This window comes from Stigmatopora nigra, chromosome 13, assembly GCF_051989575.1.
Source record: "Stigmatopora nigra isolate UIUO_SnigA chromosome 13, RoL_Snig_1.1, whole genome shotgun sequence".
Lineage (NCBI taxonomy): Eukaryota > Metazoa > Chordata > Actinopteri > Syngnathiformes > Syngnathidae > Stigmatopora > Stigmatopora nigra.
The window spans coordinates 1,806,545-1,819,654 of NC_135520.1; the positions used below are offsets into that span (position 1 = coordinate 1,806,545).

The 13,110-nt window shown below is 33.3% G+C and overlaps 1 protein-coding gene across 3 annotated transcripts in view; it reads left to right on the top strand.

Moving 5' to 3' along the window:
• LOC144206019 (uncharacterized) overlaps window positions 1-13,110 on the top strand; it is a 41,515-nt gene that overhangs the window by 13,479 nt on the left and 14,926 nt on the right. For all 3 annotated transcript variants that reach the window (XM_077730689.1, XM_077730687.1, XM_077730688.1), the window contains 2 exons: window positions 1,727-1,817; window positions 10,318-10,425. In XM_077730689.1, coding sequence (XP_077586815.1) covers window positions 1,727-1,817; window positions 10,318-10,425 — 199 coding nt within the window. The remainder of the gene's footprint in view (window positions 1-1,726; window positions 1,818-10,317; window positions 10,426-13,110) is intronic.

The following is a 13,110-nucleotide window of genomic DNA, read 5'->3' on the forward strand; positions in this document are numbered from 1 at the left end:
GTAACAAGACAGACACAAGACACAGAAGACATTGTAGACCTAGTACAAAAAACTGGAGCCACATACAGAAATTAAGATTACTGCACTGTCCTTCAGTATATTTTTTTATATTATATACTATGATCTTAATATTCCTTAGTTTCTACATTTGGTATGTTATAGTTTTTATGTAGTAACATCTGTTTGGGTAGTAGTTTATACTAACAAAATGCTTCAAATGTCATTTTTTTGCGATTCTTTCAATCCATGTCACTCAAAAACACTAAAAAAATGCATTCTACAAAGTATTTTTTTTAGATATAATTTCTTATGGACATTCTATGTGTATAAAAGTCAATTTTTATCAATTTTTCTCAAGATTAAGTCTCCATTAAGTCCAAATCTCCCAAATTCTATTAAACACCCCCCCTTGAGGCAATCATATGACTTTAAACAACCCTTTAATAGAAAGTCACATGACCCCTATCAAACCCATAAATAACTACCTGGGTGTGTAATATTACTTCAACCTCCCAAAATATTGCAAAAACTTCGCTATATATCCATTTAACATGAACTCCTCTTCTGAAACGCTAACACAGTTAATGTTGACCACAATATAAGAAAAGCAAACAAGTGCATGATGGGAAACGCCATGCCAGACCTCCGACCTGTCACGCGATCACGGCATCAGTGTTCCACATTGGCAGACAACATAAAACTGCTGTCAGCAAATGTGGGATGGGATAACTAGAAGATGGAAAACATGCTTCCACTTTATTCACGTTTGGTGGGCTACCATATCTCCCCCTCCCCATTTCCCTTCCCATTCCATTTCCTTTTGCTAGCAACTGGTTTCGTTCAACCCACGTGACTTCAACCGTATGCGATCCATGTGCTCCGTAATGTTTGCGAATTTGAAGTTGACAATAACGCCGCACATCTGTCCGGCGTCCCCAGTGGCGAGAATCGATGTTTTCCTGTAAAACAACAAAAATGGTAGACAAGTAAAGCAATTGTACTGCGAGATATTTACAAATTATAGAACAGAAACTGTTTTATTTCATAACTACACATGTGGTTGTGACAGGTTTTGATGTTGTGCGTATGTTTTTGTGTGGAAATAAAACATTTGTGGTCCAAAATAAGACCTGGACAAGATTATAAATAACATTTAACCGGGTTTTTTTCGTCCCCTACTTACGAACATTCAACTTACTAACAAACGAACATGTCTGCAAATTGTATTTACCGTATTTTCACCACTATAAGGCGTACTTAAAAGTCTTAAATTTTCTCCAAAATAGACAGTGCACCTTATAATCCAGTGCGCCTTATATATGGAAAAAAACAGAAAAACAAAAACAAAAAAAACACCACTGTCGTATATTAAAAAAAACTAAAACGCCTGAACTGAAACAATACTGTTAAATATGCAGATGCCATCTTAGTTTACAACATCTTCCATCATATAGCTCCTCCCCCACTTCAAGATTTTATACAAAAAAATCCAAAACATCAACAATGGCTGGCTCTAGAGGTGACTGTGTAGTAGTGAGTGCTTCATACCTGGAAGTCAATAGCAATTACCGTATTTTCACCACTATAAGGCACAATTAAAAGTCTTAAATTTTCTCCAAAATAGACAGTGCGCCTTATAATACAGTTCAGAGTACTACACACTGTAATCAAACATCAGTAATCACTTTTCAGGTTAACTCCCATTTTTTTTTCTGATGCATTTCAGCTGCCGTGGACTTTATTGTGGCGGTTCTTCGACAAACCCAAAAGGATCAACTCCCCTAAAAGTGACAGGCGGCAATCAGTGAAAGCCAGAGGTACTTCATTTTTTCTCTGAAAACGACCCAAAATACGAGCACAGCTGAATTGGCGAAAAGGTCTTTTTTTTGTAGGAGGGTCGACCACTCTGTTGCCTAAAATAGAAGTATAAGAACCCCTTAATTACATGTGAATTTGAGTTAAATAGTGTTTACTTACACTAGCTTACACCCTTTGCACCTGCAAAAGGGCTGACTTTGGACCACCATGGTACACTCGGATATTTGTAAAATCATTAGCGTCAAAAAATGTCATTGAATTTAATGCATTTGTTATTGTTATACAAGTATAATGATATTTAAAGTCCATTTCAAACAATATGGTCAGGAAAAGTGGTTCAGAATTGATAAATGAATTAAAAATAACTAATAAATACATTATCGATTAATAAGTAATGAACAATTAAGTAGTCAACAACATAAATAAGTAGGGAAGTGCATAAAGAACAACTATAAGCTAACAAATTAACCGATAGATAATCATAAATAAGTTCTCAATAATATAAATAGGGTAGTGCATAAATAGCAATAACAAACAAATGGATAAATAATCAATAATAATAATAATCATAAGTAATGAATACATTAGTGAACATGATAGAGTAATCTTGTGATAAACTAAAAACCACAAAGTACGGTCACAACTAATATAAATAAATAAATAAAAATTCACTTTTTTAACTTTAAAAAAAATGTATTTATTTATGTATTTTACTTCAGTAAAGAAAAGTATTTATGTATTTTACTTCAGTAAGAAAAGCATTTATGTATTTTACTTCAGTAAGAAAAAGTATTTATGTATTTTACTTCAGTAAGAAAAGCATTTATGTATTTTACTTCAGTAAGAAAAAGTATTTATGTATTTTACTTCAGTAAAAAAAGTATTTATGTATTTTTCTTCAGTAAAAAAAGTATGTATTTTACTTCAGTAAAAAAGTATTTATGTATTTTACTTCAGTAAAAAAAGTATTTATGTATTTTACTTCAGTAAAAAAAGTATTTATGTATTTTACTTCAGTAAAAAAAAGTATTTATGTATTTTACTTCAGTAAAAAAAAGTATTTATGTATTTTACTTCAGTAAAAAAAAGTATTTATGTATTTTACTTCAGTAAAAAAAGTATTTATGTATTTTACTTCAGTAAAAAAAGTATTTATGTATTTTACTTCAGTAAAAAAAGTATTTATGTATTTTACTTCAGTAAAAAAAGTATTTATGTATTTTACTTCAGTAAAAAAAGTATTTATGTATTTTACTTCAGTAAAAAAAGTATTTATGTATTTTACTTCAGTAAAAAAAGTATTTATGTATTTTACTTCAGTAAAAAAAGTATTTATGTATTTTACTCCAGTAAAAAAAGTATTTATGTATTTTACTTCAGTAAAAAAAGTATTTATTTATTTTACTCCAGTATGGATTTTCACATTTTTATGAACTTACAAGAAAATGTACAAAAAAAAATTACCCCAGAAAATTACTGTAAATAAGTAGTAGTCAACATAGATAGGTAGTTAACATGAGTAAGTGGTAACATAAATACGTAGGTCCATAGTGACTAAAGTACTTAGCAGTAATTCTTGATTAGGTCCTCCTACTTAATTATGGTGACTTGGGAACAAAGTGTCTTTGGGTTTATTTGTCTTGGCTGTTATGCTACTGTAACGCCTGGTAGTAATCATTTTTTTAAGTAGCCAGAAGATGAGTAAATGAATAGGCATAAAAAACTGTGGAACAACGATAAAACATTGTCAGTACACGTAATCCTTGAGGATGTATCCAAGAGGTGAGCTCACTAGTAATCCAAACCGGGTTAACACTTACTTGTAGTCGGTGGTATGAGGCTAGGAATGCTATGAGACAATGAGGATAATACATGAGGTAATGCGGGTAAAATAAAGGGGTTGCCGGAGTGGGCATAACATAGCAGGTGGGCATAACATAAGATGAAGAGAGCAGGGTAAGAACAATAAAACATCTGCTTTTTTAAAAGTCATAAATGGAAACTTTGACCTCACGGTGGCACCATGGGAGCGTCTGGAAAAATGAGTGAAGAATATTTTGGTGGCTTAGAAATATATAAAAAAATAAAAGTCCTGAGTTTTGGGATTTCGGAAATATCGCATGACCTGCTGTAATATGACAGGAATGATTGGACGCCGTACTCTAGTTGTTAGTGACCATGACAAATCTGTTTCATCTCGTCAAACTGATAAACGTTGGATTTTCATGACCTAAAGATATGAAAATGAATACGTAACGTCTGAAAATGACTCAAAAAAACTCAGGAAATTTGACAATTGTAACGTTCCTTTTCGTTATCCAATCGTAGATCTCACTTTGCAGCTGAAATAATACACGCACACACATTTTCATAAGACCATCTGCTTAAAACATTGCTATTTTTTTGTCTTAATAATTTGTTCTTGCAAATGGTGACACTATCATGTCTTTTAAAACCAATTGAAAGTGACAGGATTGTCTTAAAAGATCACCGTAAAAAGCGTATTTAGGTTTTTAGGACGTCGGAATAAAAGATGTTTTGGATTTCCACTTTTGATTCACGTTACCTACGAAAATTGGTCGCTTGCAGAATGGAGCGTGGTGGCAAAAAGCCAAGTGGTTGGATGTAGTGGTTTCCTTAGCACATGCCGCTTTGTCAGCGTCTGTAAAGTGATCTCAGACTGGATGAAAATCTGCAAAAAAATGTCTAAGGTCTCTCTCTCTTCTTACAACTTGAGTTCAACTCAATTTTTAAATGTTTTTTTTTCAGTACAAACCAATGCTGGTTACTTATAAAAGCCTTAAACCTACAAATGTACTTATATAAACCTTCAATATACTTATATAGGCCTTAAATATAAATTATAATACAAAATATAGCACTGAATCAACTTCAATTTGAACATTTTTAATTTCTGAACACTTTTAACTTATTTACAAGCGTCTGGATATTGGATGAGGGTAGAAAAGGGGAAATTTATGGTTGCCAAGGGTCCGCTGAAAAACTGAATTTTCTCGTTTTTGGGTGTAAAAGAACACGGTTGACTGAAATTTCAAAATCTGATCACATGATCAGGATTTGTGATCGATATATTGAGTAGTCCGGATCTAGATCTGTAAAAATCCCAGTATTAAACAAAGCAAATATCTGGAAAAATCATTATGATGTTGTATTTATTTTGGAGGACTTGGAGTACTTCTTTTCTATTGGTTGGCGGGGTGAATGAGTGGTTGTGGATGTTTATAGTCGAATTAGGGATGAAATTTAAAGATGTGGTCGGTAAATATCAGAAGAATATAAACAAAAGGGAGTCTTAGAGTGTAATAGTACGGGAAATGTTTGGTTTTTAATGTGGTTTAAGGTTTGGTAGCAGAATTTAGTCCAGAATAGAAAATGGTTTTTGGGCTTGTTTGTTTTAGTTTTGGTAGGATTTGGGATTTTTGATGGACTTTTGAGATGAATAGAAATGTGTAGTATTTACCAGGTTTTTAACAGATTAGTCTGGATGGCATTCTAAATGGCGCCTCTGATTTTTTTTAGGGGATTTCTTGCTGATTTTGTTGATTTGCCCATCAGTCTCTGATTAGTTTCATTGGAAATCCACTTGAGGTGTATTGAGGGATTGTCCCGGGCCTCAAACACGTTTCATGGAAACACGAGAGCTAGCTCCAAAAACCGCAGGTTCGGAGAAATGAGGAAAATGTTCCAGCGTCCGTGGACATGTGGAGGAACTTAGGCGGATTTGAGTGACAAGGCCAGAACCGGGACGCAACAAATGTGTACATTTTTTGTAAAAACTACTGTATTTGATGCAAGTAGAAGTGTGCGTGTGTTTTTTAACGTTCCACAGACCCTCTAATGAGCGTGTTTAGGTTGCAATTGTTGAAATGTGTTTGGAAGTAGAGGTTTTTGAGGGTCACCCATGTGGCGCCTTGCTTTTGCTTCATTAGGGTTCGTTCATAGCTCCAGAAAATAGCAAACGTTAAACAATTCTGTTTTATGAAGGCTGTATTTTCATGATAGAATGGCATGCAAACTAAATGTGTGTATGCATGTGTATATATGTAAATGTATATGTGCATATGTAAGTATATGTACATAAGTAAGTATATACACATAAGTATATACACATAAGTATATACACATAAGTAAGTATATACACATAAGTATATTCACATAAGTATATACACATAAGTAAGTATATACACATAAGTAAGTATATACACACAAGTATATATACACACAAGTATATATACACACACAAGTATATATACACACACAAGTATATATACACACAAGTATATATACACACAAGTATATATACACACAAGTATATACACACACAAGTATATACACACACAAGTATATACACACACAAGTATATATACACAAGTATATACACGCATAAATAAGTATATACACACAAGTATATGCACACAAGTATATGCACACAAGTATATGCACACAAGTATATGCACACAAGTATATGCACACAAGTATATGCACACAAGTATATGCACACAAGTAAGTATATATACACAAGTATATACACACACATAAGTAAGTATATACACACACAAGTAAGTATATACACACAAATAAGTATATACACACACAAGTAAGTATATACACAAGTATATACACACATAAGTAAGTATATACATAAGTAAATACACACGTAAGTAAGTATATACACACAAGTAAGTATATACACACAAGTAAGTATATACACACATAAGTAAGTATATACACACATAAATAAGTATATACACACATAAATAAGTATATACACATAAATAAGTATATACACACATAAATAAGTATATACACACATAAATAAGTATATACACACATAAGTAAGTATATACACACATGTAAGTATATAAGTTACACATAAGTATAGAAACTTGTATCGTATCGTGCAATCAGCTAGCAGACAATTCACTGATCGGTGCCTATATTCACTGGGATAGACTCCAACACCCCCCCGCGACCCTTTTCCGAAGGAAAATGAATGAATATCAGAGACATGCGTGTGGTTTGAGGGAAAAAATATCGGAAAGAGTAGCCAAGAAAACAAACCCAGAGCTGAATGTACTTAAACGTAGACTATAACTCTTTTTAACGTTTATCAGCAGGAAGGTGGATTCATTCCAAACCTTCTAATGCTTTAAACCTAGACGGCTTGGCCCGTTTTGCAACCCAACTTGACAGGCAGTACGTCAATCTCGCAATGATGACCGCCTCATATCTTTCATCTCGCACTTCATAATCTTCGGGATACAAAAAAACGTGATATCGAAATGGAATCGTTGATTTTTTGTGTTCAAGTCAAGTTAGCTTGAGATAAGTCGATGTTTCATGGCAAACACTTGAGAGTTTTTTCTATTCCTCGACCTTTTAAGGAAGAAAAATGGGAGGCGGCCTGCACGTGGCTTTCCCCAATGGAGACCTGGCTTTTACTGTTACTTTAAAATATGTTTAGTCTTCACCGTGATGAGGAAAGATTTCAAATGGTAGCCGTCTCCCACAGGCTTCCGCGGCGTGGGCCTCCAAAACACACGTGTTGCCAATTATCCCGCCGCTTGGAGTCTTAATGTCAAGTCTTTTGTTGAATGACTGCGTTTTACTCATCCCCCGTTGACGAGGGCCAGCGGAAAATCTGTATTCCCTTAAATGTAAATACAGTCAAATTTATGAAATGTGATTATAGGGTCGCCATAATCCCGCAAGAGACCATTTTTTTGACGGATCATTTAATCATACTTGATGGTTGGGATTTTAGGACCAAGTATTATTTAGTAAATGAAAAGTGTAATAGCTGAGGTTTCCGTTTTTTCTTAAAATTGATTATTACATTCCGTTTAGGCCTAAGAGATTTAATACTATAACTTAAATGTTGCATGAGTCAATTTAAATGGGAATTATATACTGTGATACTTCATTTAAAGGTCCTAATAAACTGTTTTGTTTATTTAAATTAAGTGGAAATAAGTTTTTCACTCTGAGTAAAGTACATAAAGTATTTACAATTGTTTGATAGACAGATATTCTATTTAGATAGTACTACATTGGCTGTAATATTTAACAAATACACTTCTTGATAGTTGTACTTGTGTACTTTGGTTTTCAATTGTTGCGGCCATGTTTGGTGTACATTAACCACGATATTTGAGGGATTACTGTAAATATATGTCTTTAAATATGTCAATAATTGTAAAATAATATGTTACAGAGCTTGATTAATTAATTTTTCTGTCAAAATCACGTTTTGTTGAGTTAATTCAACTTTCCTACTACGTGCATTTGAAGGATTCCGGAGTACCCGGATAAAACCTATGTAGTCCTAACTACTCACCCATTGTATAGTCACTTTGTTTGTGTTCTGTTGCAGTTTACCTTTCCAACCCGTTTAAATCCGCAAAAACGTCTTAATCCACCGCGTTTTAGCTTGGAAACTTTGTTGTTGTTTTTTAAATTCTTCTTCAATAATACATTTCAGTTATTTCAGTTTTAGTACTCCTCCCTTCTTCAGTTTTTGTTCGTTTATCTGTCCAATTTGACGAAAAAACCCAACCACAACGTGGCTCAATCGAGACTAAGACGCCAGGTCAGGGAACCCCAATAACAAAACCGTAACTGTTAACAACTTGACTGCCAATTCGGGTTAGAGTTCAGTTTGGCTTCTTCATCATTGCCATCCATTGGTGACGGCTTACCGTTTTGGTTGTCCCGGACGCCATGGTGACTACTTCGTGAATCCGTTAACGCTAAAAAGACATCTGGCAATACTTTGAGATCTTTTCCATCGGTCCGCGGATCTGTTGAGCATTTTTTTTTTGTTTGATGGGCTTAAAAGCAGAAGGGTTTTTTCCCCCAAAACTCCATGGAAATGTAAACCAGTACGTTCCAGTGTATAATGTGTTTCCAGTCTTTTTTTTTGAATATATTTTTGCTGAGAGAGAACAATTGGAAGATGAAGTACATGCAAATAGCCTGATTTTTTTTTTAAAAACAGATTTTGGGTCATATTTTTTGGGTTTAACTTGCGTGACAGTTACTGGAAAAAGCCAGATTATGAAAGAATACGTCTCTGGATGCAATTTGAATTTGTTCCATCACATTTCTTTTGTCCCATTGTCTATTTATTCATAAATTATTTCCCAATGTTTTTAAATGTCACTTTGAATTTTGCTTCTTGTTGACATTTTGTTCTCTTGTGTTTTTTTTCTTGGTTTATTTTTAAAAATTCTCCTCTGGTGACCTATCTCAATTTTTTGCACACGTTTACATTGCTTTTTTACTTAAAGTGATTCAATGTTTACTGTTAGGTTCATTAATAATGATACTTAAATAATACTTTAAATTAAATAAATAAATAAATATTTTTTTTAAAAAGGAAATAAAATTAAAATTTTAAAAAATAAGTAAAATAAAAATTTTAAAAAATAAATACAATTAAAAAATTTAAAAAATAAATAAAAATAAAAATTCAAAAACTAAATAAAATTAAAAATTTAAAAAATAAATACAATTAGATTAAATTTTCATTAAAATACTTACAAAACAATTCCATAATCAAGCGAAAAGAGCGTCACCATCACGCTGCAATTTCTTAAGCGTCCTTCTAGGTCTGCATTCTAGGGTAAAGGTCAGAGCTCGCCCCAGCCAAATTGAAGAAGCTCTCATACAAAAATGATTAAATACACAAATATATATATATATAATAGTATCACAGAATAACTCCAACATTTACATATAACATTCATACATATCTTTCCAACATATAATGCGACAAAGTGAACATTTTGAGAAGAAAAATAGCCCTAAAAACAGATGTTAGTCATCTTAAACATAAAGAAAAGTACAGATTCTTGGAATTGAAAACTTTTAATACAAAAGTGAAGGTAGAACCAGACTGGAATTTACCAAAGTAGAAATGTTTTATGGAGCGTTGAGAAAAGATTGTAACCCTTCCAACTTTAATGGAAACTGTGAATTCTGATATATAACGCATATTTTCCACAGATTCTTTTAGGCCATATGTGTACATGTGTGTTATCTAACTTAATCTAATCTAATCTAACATACCCCAGTGGTACTGTCTAAGGATATTGTACTTTTTTTGTAGTATAGTATTTAATATCACAGTAACTACTAGTTAAATTAGTATATAATGTTACATATTTACATGTATATATTCATTAATATGTATATTTTCTTTATTAAATAAATCAAACTCGAGTAATAGAGAAAATTCAAACCGTGAAATAGTGAGGGAACACTGCATATCTATAATTTTTATTTAAATTTTATCTTAAAACATCAGGTGACCAATCATGATTGGCGAAAGGACCCAATGTGGACCCGAGCCGCCACTTTAATGCCTGTTTTTTTTAAAATAAACTCGAGAATTGAACGTTTTTTTAGAAGAAATAAGTGGATGATGTGAGTCATGGCGTCCAAACCAACCAAAACTCTGTCCTCTTTTTTTTTTAGGTAGTGGTTCCAGTCACGGGCGGTTTTGCAAGTTTGGACGAGCGACGTGGAAAGGAAAAGATGGCGCCATGGTTCATTTGAAAGGACAACAGCTGAACGCTAACAAAGGTGCCTTTTCATTGGTTGTAAAGCTTTCTCTTGATATTATTAGCCTGCACTTGCTCACATTTGTCTGTTAGTTGTTATTGCTTCAGACATTCGATCAATGTGAGAATAATTTGTCTTCTTGACAAGGTATTTTGTGGTTCACGCTCGGGTTTTTAGTACAAGCTATCACTTGTGTTAGGTTTTTCGATGGGGTTTTTTTCAAGGACTGCAAGTTCAAATGAGTACAATACTGTGTACTCTGTTAAAAAGATTTTTGTTTAACAATTTAAAGGTCATTTGTTGACTGATTAATGGTATTGAAATTAGGTTTTACATAGCCAACTTTACTTACCATATTTTCACGACTATAAGGCGCACTTAAGTCTTAAATTTTCTCCAAAATAGACAGTGCGCCTTATAGTACAGTGCGTCTTATAGTACAGTGCGTCTTATAGTACAGTGGACCTTATAGTACAGTGGACCTTATAATACAGTGGACCTTATAATACAGTGGACCTTATAGTACAGTGGGCCTTATAGTACAGTGCGCCTTATAGTACAGTGCGCCTTATATATGGAAAAAATGTCATTCATTGAGGGTGCGCCTTATAATGCGGTGCGCCTTATAGTCGTTCAAATACGTTAGTTTAAATAGATTTTTTGTCTGAAATATAAGGATATTGTCATATATAGGAAGATTTTTCGCATTTAAAACGTTAAAAATGGACCCTGATTAATTTCAATTATACATTTTAATACTATACTACTACTATACTACTATAATTCTAAATACAAAAAAATGATTAAAAAATAAAAAAGACCATCAAATGTTCCCGTTTTCCCAAAAATATTGAAATAAAAATAACTATATATATATATTAACGTAAAAAAATAAAATTTAAAAATGTCAGCTATCCTATCAATATCACTGGCCCTTTAAAATCAGTAAAAACTTAACTAAACATGCCAATTGTAATCAATCCTTTTAAAAAGTTCACCCAAAGTTTACCTTAAAACCCGAACCATATTTCCACAATCATATTCTTTTAATCTACAACCGGAAAATGAAATCATCTCATCCTAAAAAGTACAATCCTCACGCAGGTGTTCTTGTAAAATAATATCAGGGACGTTAGGCTTGTCCACGTCTTTGATCTGTCTTGGAGAAAGGCGATAATTAGTCGACTTGTCAACAAATGGGGGAGGAGCTAAAAGGGTTGATTTCCAAACACGCTATTGCTTTGTAATCCCATTCAATCTGGTTTTTCATGCTAGACCCTTACAAGGGAAGGACTGATCAAAGAACCCATAACAAAGACATCTGTTGGGTTTTGGCTGGGTTTTCCCATTGCATCAATGACACCCCGCAAATTTTTATCGGGTAAAAGCAAACACATGGGCAGTGTTTTTAGGGATAAACAGTGTAAATATGTCTCCAATAATGAAACGGTTGCTCCTTCACTGTCAATTTAGCAGTTGTCCGCCGTCTTTGTATGACCATCAAAGACCCATTTTGGCCAAAAAAATTACTACTGTTTGTGTAATACAGTACAATTTTTGGCTTTTTACTTGATTAGTACACTTATGATAATCTTGACAGCTGGTGTAAACGATTTACTGATTTCTTCAAAACAAATAAGATGTTTACTTTGGCTTTGATTTGATTTTAGTGAATTTTCAGGATTTGCTAGTACATGGGTGTTAATATGGCGGCACAGGGGCCAAATCTGGCCCGCCACATCATTTTGTGTGGGCCGAAAAATTAAATCATGAGTGGTGGCTTTATGTTTTAGGATCAAATTCAAATTGAGATTATAGATGTATATCATAATTCCTGATTTCCGCTTTTTTCATTACAATAATTGCATTTTTTTAATCATTTTTTTACTTTTTTTGTTTTTAGTTCAAAAAGCAGATTGGATTAGATTAGACTAGATTCCACTAGATTATATTAGATTAAAATCTACTACATTATATTAGATTAGACTAGATTAGATTAGATTAAATTTTTATTTCATCCTGTATTCAGGAAATTTCTTTTTGTAAAATCTCAAAATAAATATATAAAAATATTTCCACTTTAATATTGAACATAATTTAAAATAGTTAAGAAAAAAACAAGAAGCTCAAATAACATCATTTTATATCTATACAAAAACTGCATATTTAGGGATTTTTAATCCAGGTATTTTTAATCCAGGTCTTTTAATCCGATTAAAAAATATATATATATTTAAAATATTCCGGCCCAGAATGAAATCGAGTTGACGTTAATGCAGCCCACAAACCAACCCAAATTTGACATCCTTCCTCAAGTACAAGCCCCAACTTAAAAGTGCCAACGTCTCAATTTCCGCTCTGCCCCCCGGGTTTCAAAGTCGCGGCCCTAGGGCCGCTTCCGGCCCACCACATCCCCCTTTATGGATAGATGCCAGACTCCAATCTGTTCATTCTTGCATTACATGACTTTTGAAGTGGTCCTTGGTTTGCTGCCAAACTTGTCAAAAGCGGATCTTTACCCCCATTTGGCACCTGCAATGTCTCCCGAGGACAGAAGCCATGCCGTCCATTTGTTCCCAATCAACAAGCTTCCCGAGTCAGTACAAGAAACAGGCTTTCTCTGGCTCCGCCTCCTTTTCAAACTGACATATGCTACCCCTCCCACTTCCATTGACTTTCTACACGCATACAACAATCCCCCGCGAC